At 43.0% G+C, this 19,210-nt stretch overlaps 3 protein-coding genes across 3 annotated transcripts; 1 reads left to right on the plus strand and 2 right to left on the minus strand.

Annotated features, from left to right (window-relative positions):
* Positions 1 to 243: 243 nt before the first annotated feature.
* LOC306751916 (TBC1 domain family member 10A-like) lies at positions 244 to 4,949 on the minus strand (the record flags this gene model as incomplete). The annotated part of the gene is made up of 9 exons (XM_079235575.1): positions 4,848 to 4,949; positions 3,407 to 3,506; positions 3,006 to 3,113; positions 2,643 to 2,749; positions 2,427 to 2,541; positions 2,229 to 2,294; positions 1,532 to 1,721; positions 850 to 1,004; positions 244 to 645 (listed from the first exon to the last, which is right to left on the minus strand). Exons 1-9 carry the CDS (start codon positions 4,925 to 4,927, stop codon positions 244 to 246), a joined length of 1,323 nt encoding a protein of 440 aa, XP_079091701.1. The 5' UTR covers positions 4,928 to 4,949.
* A 1,105-nt stretch (positions 4,950 to 6,054) lies between these two features.
* Positions 6,055 to 13,313, minus strand: LOC306751917 (protein phosphatase PTC7 homolog). Its single transcript, XM_079235576.1, has 6 exons — positions 13,067 to 13,313; positions 11,677 to 11,856; positions 10,418 to 10,616; positions 8,992 to 9,115; positions 8,753 to 8,882; positions 6,055 to 8,557 (listed from the first exon to the last, which is right to left on the minus strand). Exons 1-6 carry the CDS (start codon positions 13,266 to 13,268, stop codon positions 8,499 to 8,501), a joined length of 894 nt encoding a protein of 297 aa, XP_079091702.1. The 5' UTR covers positions 13,269 to 13,313; the 3' UTR covers positions 6,055 to 8,498.
* A 2,177-nt stretch (positions 13,314 to 15,490) lies between these two features.
* prnpb (prion protein b) lies at positions 15,491 to 19,150 on the plus strand (the record flags this gene model as incomplete). The annotated part of the gene is made up of 1 exon (XM_079234957.1): positions 15,491 to 19,150. The coding sequence occupies one exon, from the start codon at positions 15,491 to 15,493 to the stop codon at positions 16,910 to 16,912; it is 1,422 nt and encodes a 473-aa protein (XP_079091083.1). The 3' UTR covers positions 16,913 to 19,150.
* Between the last annotated feature and the right edge of the window lie 60 nt (positions 19,151 to 19,210).

Below are 19,210 nucleotides of genomic sequence, written 5' to 3' on the forward strand. Positions count from 1 at the left end.
AGGATTACAGAGACTGTTTAGTAATCTGAGCAACGACATTTTTGACAGTTTTGATAATGTGATTTCTTTTCTTCATTGCAAAAATAGCCATTTTCCTAAAAAACCTGTCACAGTCACGACTACCGCAGACACATTCATTCATGGAAAGGTTTGTCTTTCATTGAATTGATTGAAAAGTGACGATTAAGTTACTAAAGGTAGTGTAGGATGGTTTATGTTAGTAAACGGGTGACACTTACCCTGCTACAGGTACGTGTCGTGCTCTGCACTGCTCAGACTCTCTTTGGACGCTTTTACAGTCATGTGATTGAGGAGAGGTGAGGGGTCACTGGGAGGAGAGTAAGGATTAACAGTCTCCTGTGGCGGTGTGATTGTTTTCTGGTGTTCCGCTTTAGTCTTTCCATTCTCCTTGGCTACCTCTGCTCTCTCACCATCTGTCTGGGGAGCCAAGGGAGACTTCACAATGATGGTGGGCCTCTGTCTCAGGTCCTGTCGACTGGGCGGCTCGGCAGCCATGATGGCCTTGGCGCCGTGGATCCTGGGAGGAGACTTGCAGTGTAGATCTCCATGAGTCTCCTTCCAGCGCCGAAGCTGAGCGTGGTGCTCCTTTTCAATGTCTTTCTCAGAAACCATTAACTCAATAATCTGAAACGCAGAAGGGAGAACGAGCGTGAATCACATGTGAGTGATGCCTGGGCTTAGAGGTAAAAGTATTCCAGCACATTATGGGTTAATCTTTCAACAAGGCCGTAAGCACAACCACAGGAGGGCAAAGTCAGAGAGAAAGACGGCCTTTACAGTAGGGACTGGGTCAAAACAATAAAGTGGGTAACACAGAGTTTACTGTACCTCCTGCACGAGGAAGGCTTCTTGCATATACTGTGGCTGTATAGCTCGGAGCAGCTCCATTGTTTCATAGAGACCTTGAGAGGCCTTCAGTTTCTCTTGGGATCCCAACATGGACTTTAGGAGAACCAGGCCCACTCGAAAAAGGATTTTTACTCCTGAGAAGAGCATCACATCAGACAACGTGCAGCTAGAGCAGCAGACGACACTTATATCTTAATAGAGGGACTATCTGAGAGCTGCACATAGCGGCTGCAGACTAATTCATTGAGATGGATAACTGTGCTGTTGCCACTGGAATTTGGATGCAACAATTACAGTGTGGTGAACTATTTCATATATATTGTTGTAGTCATTATCCCAAACTTAAACAAGAGGAGACTTCATGTCTTCAACATGTGCCTTGTTGCTCTAAAAGGTAATCATGATCTGGTGTTTTACAGCTCAAATTAAACAGAAGGATAATATGCAATTGACTGGCCTGGATAAAAATGTAATACAGTTATTGTGTATTTACCTCTAAAACGATACTTCATTAATTATTCATTAATGTATAAAAGTATTTTTTTCACTTAATCCGTGTGAAGGTGACTTGTGAGATCAGGGGAAACCACTTTGAAATCATATTTCTTTCATGCGCCGTGAATAATATACCAGTAATTGTTTTATCAGTGTAGGATCTCACCTTCACAAAGGAACATGTCCCAGACTCGAAGCACCGAGGCCCACGGCAGAGTTCGAGAGAAGGCGCACATGAACCACTCGGTCATGTACAGGATGGGCTCCATCTTGTGCTTCTTCAGGTGACGGTGGGCCACCGGAGACACCCGCCGCAGCAGAGCGTACAGGATTTCCCCGTCCAGCTGGATCGCCTCCTGTGGGGGCGGAGGGGGGGGAAAAGATTAATCTTATTTTCTGATTATCTTGACCTTGTAGCCCGGTCACCACCTCATGTTATTAAGCCGTTAGCATATTAGTGTCAAGTTGGAGATATCTAACACCCACACCAGCCACATATTAAATGTACTGACACTAAAAACGGAAGTTAACTAACTGTGTTACCTTTAAAACTTCCGTTTGGCTCGTTAAACATTTGGTGCTTTCAAGAATATTAAATGCAGGTTGAATCTATGTGGCCAATAAATCTTGGCCATAGCTAATGTATTGAGTGCTTTTTTTGCTTACAATAGACAATAGGTTCCTTTCTTTTAGCAATATTTATAGGCAAGTAATTATTGTGCTATAGGGTTCAGATAGATAATAATTGACATACTGAGCACTGTTAATATGTAATCCTGTTACATGTTGATGTTCACAAGCTTGTCTTATGATAGCAAAGTCCTCTTTTGTTTATGTGACAGTCAGTCTGTCAGGTCCCTTACCAGCCCTGCACTGTAGTATCCAGGAAGGTATTTCTCACAAATCTGGACAAGAACCCAGAATGCATCCTATGACAAAGAAAGGAAAGAAGAGGAGGCTTTTATTATGGTAAAATGTGAAATGAAAAAGAAAAAAAAACATTATGATTATTATGTATGTGTAACTATTATACAGTGATATATTGTTGAATGTGTGTTTACCTCTGCTGGCATATGCATCAGGAGTACAGCAGCGATGGGAGCCTGAGCCTGACAGTAACCCTCTTCAGGGCGATGCAGAGTATAAGCCTTCAACACGCGGAGCAGGTCTTGCTGCCTGAATATATGAACATGTGTAAAATTATATTAAGAAACTATCTTCGGCCACATTAACACAACAATGGGCATCACGAGAGGCCTTTAAATGGCAGTGCTTACCCATGACCTCCTCTCGCTGCAAACATTTCATGGAAGGGGAACTGTCGATGGAGGTCCCTCTCGATAACATCTACCCATTTAGGATCTCCTGGCTGATTGTCCAGTTCCTAAAAACACATAATTGTCAGCTTTTTTTCCCCACAATCCACTTTTTATGAGCAATTGGATAATGCAGGCAATTCTGGAAGTCAAAGCCTCAGTGAACTTATAAGACTTGAGAGTCCAGCTCCTCTCCAGGAGTGTTTGTACGAGTTGTCAGTGATGTATATGCTTGACAATCAAATTAAGAATATATGTACATGTTGTAAAGCACAAAAAATATTTTTGTTTGAAGTCAGTAGGGATCACAAACATACGACTGACCTGGAATTTTCCCTGGTTTTGCTCCCTTCTCACTTTGCCCCCCGTGAGGTAGAGCCAGGCCCGGCCACGCAGGGATGGAGGGACCCCCTTCTGACAGCGCTCCTTCATCTGCAATTCAACACATGCATAGTTACTCAAGAGCCTGCAGAAAGCAATAGAAAGAAAGCCCAGGAGAAAGGACCACAGACATTGGAAGACAGTACAACCTGCAACTGACTGCAACATGATCATCAAAAACTGTCATGATAATGGAGTGATCAAAGTTTTGTTAAGTCCATTTCAAAACTGCCGCCACAGGAACCATGCCCATGGATGAACTTCTGCAAAGTACACATTTACTTTACAAAGAACAAAAGGAGTGAACATTCAGTCAGATTAAATGTACAGCTCATGAAGCACACCTTCTTGTGTTTTTTGGCCATCCACTTGTCCCAGCTGTTGAGCATCTCCAGCCATTTTGCCTCGCGTTGCCTCAGCACCTCAGTGGGGATTTCTTCAGCACTGTTGAGATGGGAGACAATGTCACAAGATATAAGCAGACCAAATATGTTTCCACAAATAGACAATGGCTGTGTCACCTCCCTGTACTTATGACAGGGGAATCCTGTCTTCGGAGAGGGCGGGACAGCGGCTCATCTCCTCCTTGTCCACACAGGAAACCTAACCTCCGACCAAACGGTTACACACTTACCATCGGCAGCGAAGTACAAGGAAAACAGGAAGTCGTGGGAGAACTTTCCTCTAGTTCAGTTCCCTACAACCTCCTACACAAAACCACATTATCCATAGCTCACTTCACTACAAGCTTATCGAACATGGGCTCTGTCATATTGTTATGCACACACTTTCACGTCCTGACCCACGAAAAACATGCCTGGTGAATTTGGCAATCAAATTTATGCTTTTGCATAGAAACACTACAGAGAGTTCACAAATTGTCTATCACTATTCTCTATTAGATACAACAGTGACTTGGCTGCTCTAATGAGTCTACAGTACTATGATTAGGATAGTTTTCTTTATGCCTTCAAATCAGAACACAACCACCAAATGTTTTAGGACAGGTAATGAGCCTGAGCTGCCTGGTTCTTCCAGTGTCACTATTTGGTCAAAATCAGCTATGCAAATCAGACAGATAAAGAGAACACAGGAGGACATTGTGTCGGTCCAAATGATTAAGAATAAAACCTAGGCGCCAGAATATCACATAAACCTGGACCCAGAAACAGTCAGCAGCTTTGGGTCAGAGGACTTCAGAGAACTATTGGAAATATGACGGTTTAAAAAGGTCAGAGACGTAGGTATCTGCCAGCCCATTGAGTACCCAAAAAAACATAATTAGTGGAAGCCAGATCAGCACACTGTAATGTGGTAATTTGGTCTCTCTGCTCGGTGACAGACGGAAGATGAGAAAAGACATATGAACGAGGACTACGGACTCATTTATATGGCATTATATCGGTCTATGTTAGTGGTTCCCAGTCTGGGATGCTCACACGTTTATTGACAACATTAGCAGTTGGAAAATAAAGAGATCATGTTCATTTTGTTATCTAAACTGGGAAAAGGCCGCAAGGTCACAAGTAGACATACATTTGCTTAAAGAAATTCAGCTAAACATTTGGGTAATAAACCAATTATTTACTTTGCATAATATATTTGTTCTCCTTAACTAAGTGAATTGACAGCATGCATCTATACACAGACACGTGTCAGAGTCTCCCAACAGCTATCTGAAGCCTTGAGTTCACCTTCACCTGTCTTTACTTCGTGCGAGGAGGAAAGGAGGCAGGACACATCAACGAACACAAGACAATCTAGGAAGCATTAAGCCTCACTTACGCCTGTCCGCAGTGCTGCTGGGCTCCTCCTGTGAAGCCGTACTTGTCCACCGGTTTCTCCCCGCGGACCCCGCCGTTCATCTCCGGGTCGGATCCTCTCCCGTCGCCTGTCAGCTTCTCCTTCTTCAGTCCATTGCCCTGCTCCGTGTTTTCCATTGAATCAGCACTGAGCTCAGCCCGAGCCGCCGGCCTACAGTGTGTTCACATGACCGAGGCTCCCTCCTCTGGAAAGCTTAGCCGACGCGTCAAAGCTCTCCATGAAGACGCCCGTTGGTTGGTGAGCTTAGCCGCCTGTGGTCGCTCGCGCTTCGGCTGCAAAACCCTTTAAATATAAACCGCGTCCTCTAGTTTCTAGTCGAGCCGTTCGCTTCAGTCACATACTCGATGTCCAGGAACACAGCTGGTCGAGACAAATGCAGCCGTTTCGATAAACACTAAATCAGCGCAGTGTCGGCTCGCTAGCTCGAAAGCTAACCTACTAGCATCACACAACTGTCAGCTGACTTCAAACACATCTGATCTGCTGTCAGCAAGAAAGTGGGTGAGCTGCTGGCGACAGGAAGTGGAACAGATGAGTAAACACAACATCCACGGTGTGGTAACTCTACACTGCCACCTACTGGTGACAACCTCACAGTGCAATGCACTTTGATAGGACTTTAATGCTGGATGTCAGAGTAGTTTGGCTTTAATACGAATCCCTGTTTATTGCCAAGTACGTTACACATACAAGGAATTTGGCATGGTTAAAGGAGCATAACAATAAACAAAAACAAAAAGCACAGTGCAATAACATGACAATACAATGTGTATTTTTAATTTACAAAAAAAGGTAAACTAATAACTACCCTAAAAGTGTATTATCAAAGTGGCAAGTGTATTTTAAAATATTTGCAGTAGTGTAGCAATCATATAGAAAATGTTATAAGGTTTACCGTTAGTACAGCCCATTTACAACGCTGAAAAAATTAAGATCCAGGAAGTTTTTTTTTTTTGTTTTAGTATAAGGGGGAATCTCAACCCCTTTTTAATGTTTTTATTTTTGGGTTTCCATAGATTGTCTCAACCACATTGGACTATACCGTAACAATGTGCTTAATCAGAGCTGTCAATCACTTTAAGATTGGATGCATCTTTTGTGAACAGCACATTTGTCCCTAAAGATGAAACATGCAACGGCGTCAAGAAACAATTCAAGCATATTTAGTATAAATACTAGATTCTTTATTTAAATATTGTACATATTTTAAAACATATTTACATCAATTAGACCTGCATTGTTACACTGTAGACATAGGTGTATCTTTCACACACACACACAAACATCGCTTGCTGAAAAGAGGACAATCATACCATACAGACGGCAGAAGCACCTTTGAGTACAACTTCACGGGAGAGAAAGACGGGGGCAGACCCTCATTTACATCGAACACATGACGGAGACATCACAAGCTTGCAATGACAGGAAAGGCCTCTTGATTACAGGTCTAGCTATTCGTTAAGGCTGAAACTGTTCTCACCCCCATACTGTTAGTTCACAGCACCATTACCCATCTCACCACCTCTCCTTCTGCATATGGGTTACATCTCTATCAAGTATAGGGCATCTTTGAAGTAAATACAAGTTCAGAACCTTTACACACCATTTATAAACCACTAAGATAACAGAAGACAACTGTGGGGGAAGAAAAAAAAAACATTGTAAATGGTGGCAATAGCTTAAACAGAAACCATGCAAAAAAAATGAGCAGTGCAGACAGATACTATTCTAATAATAATAATAATAATGTCCATTATGTGTATATATGGCTTTCCTTCTTTGGTTTAATAAACCTGTCTTATACATTGTTGCAACCAGTCACATATAACTTAAACCCCACAATATAATGCAGCTTTTGCTCTGATAAAAACAACTTTAGGCATAGAAAAGACATTTGAATGCCCCACTGAACGTTTCCACCAACACCTCCATCACACAAGATTCAGAGCACAAGGAATTTACAGTATTGCCGTCTGATGTTTGTAACAACAAAGCGTTGTGTATGACATACACAAAGAAAATGTGTCTTTGTGCACCTGCACCAAAGACACTGTCCAAACCACTTCGTTTGAGCTGTTAGACAAAAGGGGCAGACTATCAGGAGCAGAACAGTATTATCAGTGTCATTGATTAATACCATTTGATGCAACACACACACACACACACACACACACACACACACACACACACACACACACACACACACACACACACAATGACCATGTTCATAGGAATCATGTCAATTCATATACAGACATCTGAATTACAAAAGAGAAGCAGCAAACACAGTTAAAAAGGGAAATAAGGAACTGAAAATAAAAAAGGATTTACACACACACGTACCGGATTCTCATTAAGATAGCTGGATCTGTCATCGATCACACATATTTCATGTCAGCAAACACTCTAAACTCTTACTTTTAAAACTAAATAATACAAAAATACATCTTTTCCTTTAAACTCGTGCTCTGACCTATTTTTTTGCAATTCTAAGCATTCCCAGATGCCAGCTTCAGCTTTGTGTGATAACGCATAATAACATTAAAATACACCGCACATTCCAATAACGACTTTGGACATGTATACCTCACTCTCACACACTTCACCATCCTTCCTACCACTGTTGCAGCAATCGATCTCTCTTCTTGTTCAAAACAGTGAGTGGAAGTGTGGGATTGATAAAACTCACTTCAAGATTAACATCTATACAAGAAAAATTATTTATGAATTCCTGTGTACATCATCCACGATAGTAATGAAATAGCTCTTTGCTTTAACAACCAAGGCAAAGACAACAGAAAGGCCAGAACCAAGCCCGAAAAACACAAAAATATTTACAACAAATCCCCAGCAAAGTGACAAAAACGTATTAACGTTCACATGTAAGCTCTAAGTGTTATGGTTTCCCTTTGCAGGTTTCTTTCATCTGCGCAATTACTAGTTGGCTCTCCATCGTTCACATTCCCAAACTCACAACACTGAAACCCAACTATTAAATCCCAACTATTAAATCCCATTCTCTAATAACTCCCATCCAATCCCTCATTCAGCTTCCTCAGTCCATCTATACGCTTTGTTCAAAACACATTTACAGCAGGGAACAGATTAACAACTGGAACAACAGAGACAGCTAGCCTGGTTTAAAAGTCAACTCTATCACTATTCTCCCAAGAACCGTCGCCTGCTCCTCTTATATCAACACTTTTTACATGAGGGCGACCAGGTTTTAAAACCCTGTCCTTGACTGTCAGTCCCATCACCAAAAAAGTGTTTATGCCACACAATGAGACTGAAAGGCATACCTCAGCCTTTCGTACTCTGCTCCTCCTGCATCATGGTCAACATGAACTGTCCTAGCTGCCTGCTTCCCCTCAACCGTTCAAGCAGCAAAACAAAAACAGAGGAAGAAAACTAAAAAAAAAAAAATTACACAGGTGGACGTCGGGCCGGCAGCAAGGAGTGTGTGTCGTGTTGTTGGGCCTCCCCTGTCAGCCCACAGGATGCAGTGCATTTTTGGGGAGGGCGGCAGGTGGAAGACTCAGGCAGACAGGAAGAGAAGATCGGCCCCAGAGAAGCGCACGCACGCACGCACACGCGCACACACACACACTTTCAGTCTGTATATTCGGCCACAATGGACAGCAGCACCGTGATATCATCTGGCTTCCCTCCTGCACAGAAAGACAAAAGAGTGTGAGGATATGTGCTGCACATGCAGCCAAATAATATTTGTAACATATATCCTATTATTAAATGTACAATCATATACAATAATTACATGGTCCATCATCATATTTTAGAATAATAGACCCACTTCAAATATGTGTAATGCCCAAAACACAGCATCTGAAGCACAGTATATTTACCTCGTACATTCAGACCATTGTCACAGGCAAACTGTGCAAAAGGAGACATATAATTGGGGTCGTAGGCAAGGTCGTGAGCTTGCTTTGCAATACTCTGTGCAGTCTGCAGGATGCTGTCATAGTTGGAAGTCTGAAAAGATAAAAAATCCTTACATTTGGAAGACATGACATGTGTTCACTTACAACCAGATGCAGTATGTGCGAAAGACTGAATAAAACGGATATTCAAGAAGCGACACCTTAAGTTTTTTGAGCTCCTGAAGAATCATGTAGTCTGGCATGTTGTCAAACAGGCCGTCGGATGCCGTCAGGATGATGTCACCGAGCTGCACGTCGAACGAGGAGCTGTCAGCTGCTTCGGGACTGGAGGAAACAGACAGGCGCGGAAAGATCAGTCACGAGTGTAATGGGAGCATGCGGCACCGGAGCTGCTGCCAAGAGTTTCCAAACATGGCATTAAGCAGGTCAGAGGTCACTCTAACAGCACGTTTAATCTGACAGTTGATTTAGAAAGCAGACAGCCCAGTGTGTCCTTGCAGGAGGTCTTGTTGCTTGCTGGCTCCATACCCAAGACTATTAACTGAGAGCCTTTAACCTTATGCTCATGCTTCATCTTGAGAATTTTTTTATTTTAAGGTGGCACCGCATACAGAAATAAATGTACTTCAAAAAGAATGTCTCCGTGTTGAAGAGCTCAATGTTTCACACCAGAAGAACAGGATTAAACCAGTGGTGGGGTAATCATTTTAAAAACAGGACCTTGAGACATGCCTAAAGGGTTTACACAAGGTTTATCTCTTGTTAACAATGCTGCTACTGTCAGAACCAAGTTGTGACACCTTCCGTATATGGGTGACTTGAAAAGCAGATGATGTTTTGGTCTTAAAATATATTACTTATTGGGGACATATTCTGGAATGACATAGTTTCTGCAATTGTCTAGAGGCAGTAAAAGATACACAATTTAAAAAAGGTATCATCTATAAAGAATGATCTGTGTGGTTGCCAATTATTTGCCTGGAATACACTCCATGGCAAACCAAGTGGAGACTCACGATGGTGGACAGAACCGGCCCAATTCAAAAGAGAGGCAGGCCCGAAACAAATGTTCACGTTCACATGACTTGTGCTCACAAGTGAAGTATTTGATGAAGCTGTGATGATAAAGGATGATGTTGTGTTTACCTATAGAAATCCCTAAAATGTAAACAAAAACTATAAACAGGATAAGAGGGGATTTTCCATGCTGGCCATTTAAGAACATAATATAAAGTAGTTAAGGGAGGCAGTGCTTAGTTTGGCCAGTAGGGTGTCACCAAAGCAAGTATTTGTTATCCTGCAAACACCGTCTGAAAGTTCCAACTGCATCTATGTTTAAACAAATGCTTGGAAGCAAAAATAAAAGTGAACGTACTTGTCTTCAAAACATTTTCCCTGCCAAAAGGCATGCATATCCAACTACTGCACGTGCAGAGGTTCAAATCTGAAGCAGGAAGTAGCTCAACTGAAGTTCAAATAAGGACAATATAACTTTCACCTTTCTCTGACCAACTTGTATAAAGATTGCTGTGTAGCGTCTTGTAAAGCTACTAGTCTCGCCTTTACAATTAATCATCTTATTTTAAATTTCATTCACACATGTATATCCATTGCCGAGCCGCTGACCTGTCACTGAGCACCACCCCTTCAGATCCAGGAGGCGCGATGGACAGCTGGAAGGGCGTGTTGAAATAGTGCTGCTGCTCATCTGAGCGGTGGACCACCTCTCCTTCCCGAACCACCAGGAAGCCCGAGTCACCAAGGTTGCAGGTGTGTAGCCGGTGACTCTGTCGATCCAGAACCACGATACAGGCTGTGCTGCTCCCTACAAAGGAGAGAAAAGCAAGAATAAGGTTATGGATATTATATTGGATAAACGTTGACGAAAGATCAGTGAAAAAGAAAGTGATGGTAGTTGTGAAAATGCAAACATTTCTTTTCCACTAAGGACAGACGGGTAGAAAAGAAGCACAGGCTGAATTTGTGTGTTTCTCGTTGGGGAGGATGATGCTGAATCAGTCCATCACTCAATCTGTGTGCACCATCCTCATGAATTCAATGCATCCATAGTGGTTGGTCTAGATTATAAATGCTATTCACAAGTGTGAAAGGGGAGAAAAAAAGAAAACACAGAGATCAGGGAACATGCCTGTCCCACATCCCCAGTCACTGCAGTTTTAGGTGCCAACCGTCCAAGTAACCTTGAGCAGTGAAGGTCTGGAACAGACCTTTTAACAGCGTCCCAAAATAAAAGTAGGCCATTTTACAAACATCGTGACAAGAGGGCATGTGCTCGCTGTAACGCAGAGATACAGAGTCTCAGAAGAAATGTGACCTTGGTCACATGTTAGTCATGTGGGCGGTTTTAAAAACTGTTCAACCCTCCTGCAGTGTCAGTTACAGCGTCATTATTGACCTTTCAGAGGACTCAGAGGTATGTAACACAAATGTTCAGCCCGCGAAAAAGGAAAACTGTTTATCCCCACAAGGTCACAGAGTCTCAAGTTCCTAATGGCAGCATTCAAAAATACAGTTTGATTTAAGGGAATTAGTTATCTCACAGAGTTTACATCACTCAAAAGATGCTGTGTAAGCCTGAATCATTGATAACCGACAGCCCTCATACAAAATAATACACTGTGTGACGCTGAAATTCTGCACACAAGTAAATCATATATATTATTTGAATGCACTTTTCTGCCAGGGTGGAACAATAAAGTAAACATGCAATTTAAATGGAGCTACGCTCTGTCGTGAGTAATATGTACCAAGCAAGGCCACCCCTCATAGTTTGACTCATCTTGTGGCTTTGTTATGCATTGCTCACAGTATTGCTGGTCACATGGGGACCGCTGACTGTGTGTGCATCGTCTGTGTGTACTCACCCAACAGGGGTACTTTGTTCTGTAGAAGCTCGAAGTAGCCAGAGGTCAGGATACCCACTGGGCTACTGGGCGTGAAGCGTCCCTCCTTCACCAGTCGCTCACAGGTTCTCATTAACGTGGCGGAGAACTGAGACGGGTCGACACCGTAGTCACGCCAACCACCTACGCCGTCTGCGACACCTGATGAACAAAAGAGGAATACATCAATCTAGTTGTCGTTTTGGTGCTCACCCGTCTGCAAACAAATACCAGCATGTCTAGCAGTCTCAAGGCATTGTAGAACTGAAATGATTGGTTGATTAACCAATTAGTTGATGGACAGAAAATTAGTCCGCAACTATTTTGGTAATCTTGGATGACTCCAAAAAGTTCAGGAGCAAGCATTCCTCAATTAAAATGCTGCTCTGCATCATCCTCTTGTTTACTATTTCATTTTTAGAGAGTTTAAAAAAAAAAAAAAAAAAATCAGATGTAGAAAAAGGAGGACATTCTTATAATAATAAAAGGCTATAACATATTTTTAAAGCACACTTTGCCTTATTATTGCTTGTTCATGTGCATCACTGGTTAGCAAGCATATGATCATACATCTCCACTAAGAGAGCAACATTTGACACACTTTGACTGTAGTTACATGTTTTCTTTGAACTGCGGGGGAGGTGGAGTAATCTTTATATTTTTTATTTGATACCGTCACGATGGCCACGATGGATATAGTTTACTACAGATTTGACAACCTCTGAGCATATCTGCTGACGTGAAGCTCTAATGGGGTTTTGTCCCTCATAGCTAGCTAATTTTCCTTTGACGTCATATCTCCATCCTAAACATTTAAGACTGTACATTGCATGAAACCTATGAAACGTGCAGTGTACTCCTGCACCAAGGCACGCGGCTCGTCGAGCACCAGTCTGTGTTTACTCCGGTCAGCTGTGCGGCGAGAGGACAAAGCCATCGCACCCAGCTCAGCTAGCAGGCTACTGACGCGGGTAGCAACATGGCTGCCTCCATGCTCAACCATTCTGACCTTTGCAAGACATTGTCGTGCAAAGTCTGAGACGTTGGAATACAGTATTTTGCAGCCCTGTCCACTTTTGCTTATCTACGTCTCCTAGTTTCAGGCGTTTAATATCTTGCATTACAGCCGTGCATTCTTCCACTGGAGCTCAACTAGGTGAAAGGTCGTCCGGTGTTTCACCTCAAAACAACCCGCACACGACACGGCACACGCGCAGTTTGTGCTTCTGGAGGGAGTGTGGGGGGATGTTGTGTTTTCACCCGAGGGGTCGGCACACGTGCAGGGTGCTACCTGAAGGTCACCAGAGTACAGATGGTGTCCCGACATGCACGTGCAAGCCACTCAAGAGTTTATTTACGACGACTAGCTCACCCAAAACATCGGCGTTCTTGTTCTGCGCAATGAAGCAGGCGTCGTCTCCGTAGCACATCCCTTTCTTCAGGATCCCCTTTCGGAAGTCTTTACCGAAGCCATAGCTGGCGGTGATCAGGCTGTAGTCCCGACTGTCCGTCTGAGAGAGTCCGCCCAGGACAGCCCTGGCTACCAGTCTGCCATATGACAGTACGGATAACATCCCCTTCCGAGCAGCAACCCCGTCTTGTTTTGAGCACGCTGTCCCTCTCTCTTCCTCTCCCTCCCTCTCTACCCGGCCCCGACCGCCTGCTAGTCGGCTGTTTCCTTCTGCTCGATCCCCGGCTGTCTGTCTCTTTTTATCCGTCCATTCGCTCTCGTGAAACACTAACGTAACCCCAGCGGTTAACTCGATTAAAACGCCACCGTCAGATTAACGTTCAGTTTATGTCTCCGGTGTAGGTTTCAGAAACGCAGTTCCTCCGCAAGGCTCTCTCCTCCCCGACATGTTTCCACCGAGTACCGGGTTGGAAAGCTCAGAGTACATACGGGTATTTTGGCCGTTCACAACGATGACGTCACGGCTCAGCGGACATCCTCCAATCACAGAGCAGCTCCTCATACCTGCAGTTCCTGGTTCCCGTCTAGAGCTCAGATACGCCACTGGGACGAGACGAGAGGTGCACTTGTTCTCTGAGCCTGGACGGACCGTGGGACCTAGAAAACAGCACATTTGTGTGAATAATAATTGTATAATTTAACATGGGCTCAAGAAAGTGTAAACCCCAAACTCACACATGAAATACAATACTTATATAACCTCATCCATTACCGTTATACTTGCTCGGCTTCGTGCAATTCCTGGATGCCCCATGGGATCCTGAAGTTATTTCATAGACACTAAACAATTGACAACTCTTTCCTGATTAATTGATATGTTTCTGAAAAAAACATGCAATAATATTCCCAACCTCTAAACTACCGAACCAAAACGCACTCATTTAGACAATTCTACATGCTCCTCATTTGATGACTAATGTATTAATAATGATGTCATGTTGTTTTCCATCACTGAACCTCCCCTCGGCGTGGAGCTGCTCTGGGAGAGCCCACCTCACACTTTAGAAACCTCTAGAATAGACCAATATCATGTTTGACGTAATTTAAAGTACCACACACTGTCAGGGGGTGCGCTCGTTTTCATGTACACTGAGTCAAAACTCTACAGTTGTCCCCATGTGCTCTGCCTATTTTCCATTAACACAGTATGCAAATTAAATGTAACTTTCTTAAAACAATAATAATGATTGTTGTTGCAATAATGGGTGTTTCTTACATTATATTATTTATTTCCAATCATAGTCCATTGCACTCTGTTTATTGTTAAATGTGTATTGTTAAATGTTAAATGATGTGCACCTCGCGCCAGGACAAATTCCTTGTATGTGAAAACATACTTGGCAATACATATGGTTCTGATTCTGATTCTTGTGTTTTACATCTGTAATTATGACAGTCCGCCTGGTCCTTTTTTTTATCAATAAATGTGTCAGAAAATGTCCTTTTGGCTAAATTATGTTTGCTCATTTTTTTAGGAGAAATGTAACTTTCAAAATCTGGCAAGTATGTGTCATTATTATATGGTATAAAGGCTTAACGTTGTTAGAATGAGGGTCAGTGGTACCTGTTCAATTGTCGAGGTGAGCTCAGACATGGAGCTAAGCTAGTTATAGTCGATGTATCAAGTAAAACACATCTGAAAATATGACATTTTGGTTTTATTGGCGTTACATTTTTACTTCATGACGATCGTCGCATTGGCGTCGCAGCACACTGTGCCCACTTGATTCCCTCTACAGGGCACGCGCTGCCACCAAATCGAGCGCACCCCAGCTCCATGAACCACCCCAGCCAGAGCTCATAACGGAGCCGAGAGAGAGGAGAGAGAACAACAACGCATTACCAGCGATTAACCATCGAAGCGCATAGACAGACCGCCAGTTCACGGTGAGAAATCATTCAGTTTTACACCATGTTGATGTTATATTTGTCTTTGTGGGAAGGCGAGAGAACGAAGCGGCTCAATATGTGATGAAACGATAAGGTTTATCTAAGCGAATGGACATGAAAAACAGGCCGTCGTTCACTCAGTGGGTTTGGCTGGTATATGGATTTAAAGCATCTAGGGCTATTTCTTTTAAGAAGTATTAATGGAATAATGGTGTGACTGCTCCGTTTGAAACATTCAGTTTTTTGATTGAATAAGGCTTCCTGTCTGGCCTACATAACAATAGAAATGGTTATATAATAATAAATTGTCTCTCTATGCAGCACTGGGCTATTTTTCGTGGCATCCTAACATAAAAAGGAAAGGAATATTTGTTTTTGGAATGCTTTATTGTTGTTATGATCGTTACTTACAGCACTTTTCTCTTTAGGGCCAAGATGGGAAAGATAGGTGGGGTGGTCCAAGTGTCCCTTCTCATTGTGTTTCTCCTGAACACTGACTCGACATGGGCTAAAAGAGGAGGCAGTAGCAGCAGCAAGAAGACCTCTATCAGCAACAGGGGCACACAATCAAAGCCATCCTCTCAGCCAGGAAACTACCCTCGACAGCCGCAGAGTCCCAATCGTAACCCCAACCCATATCCTCCTGGTGGAAGTTATCCAGGAGGAGCAGGCAACACAAATCCTGGAGGAGTTCCCAGACAAAATCCACCGAGTTATCCAGCAGCTGGAAGTAACCCAAACCAGTATCCTGGTAGAGGCAATCCTGGAGGAGTTCCCAGACAAAATCCACCAAGTTATCCAGCAGCTGGAAGTAACCCAAACCAGTATCCTGGTAGAGGCAATCCTGGAGGTTATCCAAACCAGAACCCTGCAGGTGGCTATCCAGCTGGAGGTGGATATCCGGCCGGTGGGAGCTATCCAGGCAGAGCTGGATATCCCAACCAGAACCCAGCTGCTGGAGGCTATCCCAACCAATATCCAGGCAGAGCTGGCAACCCAGGAGGATATCCCAACCAGTACCCAGGTGCAGGAGGTTACCCAGCTGCAGGTGGTTACCCAGTCAGAGGGGGGAATACAGGACAGGGTTGGGGTCAGCCTGGTGGTCACCCCAACTATAACCCAAATAATAAGATCCCCAGTCCTGGCTTTGGTGGAGGAGGCTATGGTGGTCAAGGCTATGGTGGAGGAGGCTATGGTGGTCAAGGCTTTGGCGGAGGAGGCTATGGACGTGGTGGTCAATCGATGGGAGGGTCCCCTTTCTCTCGTTCTGTCCAGAGTATGGGTTACAAGCCCCAGTCTTCAGGTTTTGCCAAAAAAGCCATGCTTGCAGCAGGCGTTGGTGCTGTGGCCGGGATGGCTGTCGGATATGGACTAGGACGCTTCCCTCGGCCACACTTCAATTTCCGCAACCCTCAAGAAGAGCAGCACTACAACAGCTACATGTACAACCGTTACGGCACAAAATCCACAGACGAGAAAGACTATGGCCGTGATTATGCCTACAACCCTCCACCACGGGCAGAGCAATACGACAAGTATATGGAGGGCTGCATGAACAGGACCGACCTTCTCAAAGAGCAGAGGAGCAGCTCGACCACGCCCGAAGGCCAGGATGGAGGTGGCCAAGTCGACGATGACACCGTCAGCATTGAGGAGATTGGATACCCGGCACTCATTGAGCAACTGAAGGCCCGCCGCTGTGTGGAGAAGTACATGGAGTACTCTGAGCGATTTCTGCAGCAACGAAAAGCTGAGCAACAAATACAGTTGAGTCGCAGCAGTCCTTTGAGCTACGGGGTGGTTCAACTTTTCTCCTCCCTCCTCATGCTCATGTCCAGCATGCTCCTTCTCCAGTGAGCGCAATTAGTCCTCATTTTACCATTCCCCAAATGGATTTCCACTTCCTCCATTATATCTGCACGTCCACATACTGCTAATATATATTATCTCCATAGCAAGCTCTCTGGGTCTAATGTAGTCAATCCTCTATTAGCGACACAGGTAACACATTTTGGTGTATATAGTATCTAAAGGAGTCAATTTTAAGAGGCAGCAGTTATGTAACAATGTGACAGTTAGATAATCAGTTGTGTGTCGTACAAGCTGCACTAATCCTTTTCTGTTAACTCTTTCAATGATTTATTTTGCATCTTTGTTCATTTGTTTCACTTTATTTTCGTGCCCCACACTATGAAGCACTGAATGCATAGAGGACATATTCAGGGTTCTTGAGTTTTTATGACAATTTATTGTGACAGTATGACTTCTACTGTGTAAAATAGGAATGTGACATTTAGGTTTGTATTTATCTACAAAAAACTAAAGAAAACCAGACATTAGTCACTTTTAATCCGTGTGGGACAATTCAACAGACAGGTTTTTCAATTGGTTAAATATGCTTAATAAAGATTGTATTTGGCAAATGAGAACAAATATATAGAGCTGTGTTTATTTCTCTGAGGACCACTCACCAAAAGAAGAAGAAAATAAGTTATAAATGAGAAAGCAGACTTGATAAACATAAATGATAATCTATGGTGATGATTGGCTCTCCATTGTTGTGTAATGACCAAGAAGAGGCCATTTAATGCTCAGAAAATATGGCATTTGCACATTTTGATACAAATGCTTGACCCTGCCAAGTCAAACTTCCCTCACAACCACCAAATTGGTAAATACCAGTTAACCATTATGGGAAATGTTTGATGTATCTCCCCTTTGGACAAATGGTTTACTATCCCACAATAAACAGTTAAAAACGTGACCAACATCTAAATAAGACTTCAGTTGTCCTCAAAGTAAAGAAAAGGTACACAATACTCACTATTTGTTGGCTGTAAAATCCTTGATTGCATAAATAGTACTTGATAGTAAAGAAGCGTCACTGACCTGCCTTTAGCTGTCGAGAACAAGAAGTGCATTTGTTAAAAATAGCGCCTGACGCTTTAAATGTGTAGTCCGACATATAGTTCAAATCTGGTTTGATTGAGGTTTTGAACAGATGAGGTCCACAACAACTCAAGACTTTAACCCTAAAGTGTGGCATCCCAGACCTAATTGTAACTAACTTTTACTCATCACACAACACGCAGTATCTTCACGTCGTATCCACCATCAAGATTAACACTGGAACTGGAAGTGCCAGTTTAAATCTGCCTGGGAACAATGTTTGTGCATGAATACTGCTGTAGCTGTTTGGAGAGTTTGATTATTTCTCATGATACTCCAGGCTTTTGTGGGTCATCTCAGTATCTTTCTCTCATCACCTGATTCTTCTCTTGACACAGTCAGGTGGTCACAGGTCAGGTGTTGGCGAGTCTGTAAATACCCATACCCTAGCCTCCCCTGGCTGTCTTGGTGTGCGTCTCCCCAGGAATGAAATTGTTGCCCTCCTTTTCATCCAAAGGGGTTTATTTATTGTGAAGTTATCTGCATTTGTCCTTCCTGTTTGTGATTCTTTTATTGTTCCGGCTGGTTTTCTTTTATCTGACTGATTTAATAACTTCTTTCCCTCTGGGTTATGTAATGTAAGGCACTTTGCAACTGTTTGGAAAAAGGCTACAGAAATGAAGTTTGCAGGCTTTTCAAAGGAATTAAAAAGCTCAGAAAGACAAGATTTTCTTTTCAGTCCGCTATTTTGACACTGGTGTATTACATCTGTTGTTGCTAAGTTGATAGTTATTTAGCGTGTTATAACAAAGAAGGTCAAGTGAATACTGTCACATTGTTGATAGTATATCTGGAAGTGATAATTTGCACTGTTTTATAGAGATTTATTTGTCTTTCTTTACATTTCACTTTTATTCTATGAATCTCCGTGGTAATTTGTTTTCATACTGCACCCCGGGTCTTTACTGTTCATTGTTGTTGATCCTCGCCGAATGCTCCCTCTCAATTTGAACTGACAATTTGACATTTTCATACTATCTAGGCTGTAGAATATCTGTGAAGTGCACTTATCTCCCCTTGGGTGTAGATATTCTGTAACTGTGTCATTTAGCTCATATTGGGAGTGTATAGGCATCTGTGTAAATCTTGTAGTTGTAAATGCTTTGGGTTTACTAACATGGTTTGTCATGTGTTCAATAAAATACATAACACAATAAGAGTTTCTCAGCCTAAATGATGTAATTTCACAAACACACATTATTGTTC

Source organism: Taurulus bubalis (genome assembly GCF_910589615.1).
Source record: "Taurulus bubalis genome assembly, chromosome: 19".
Classification (NCBI taxonomy): domain Eukaryota; kingdom Metazoa; phylum Chordata; class Actinopteri; order Perciformes; family Cottidae; genus Taurulus; species Taurulus bubalis.

Excerpts from the sequence above, each read along its gene's own strand:
- LOC306751917 (XM_079235576.1), bottom strand. The coding sequence starts at position 13,268 with ATGTTATCCGTACTGTCATATGGCAGACTGGTAGCCAGGGCTGTCCTG. Across the intron at positions 10,617-11,676 it reads GAACAAAGTACCCCTGTTGG|GGAGCAGCACAGCCTGTATC; the intron begins GTGAGTACACAC and ends TCTCCTTTGTAG. Across the intron at positions 8,558-8,752 it reads CAATGGTCTGAATGTACGAG|GAGGGAAGCCAGATGATATC; the intron begins GTAAATATACTG and ends CTTTCTGTGCAG.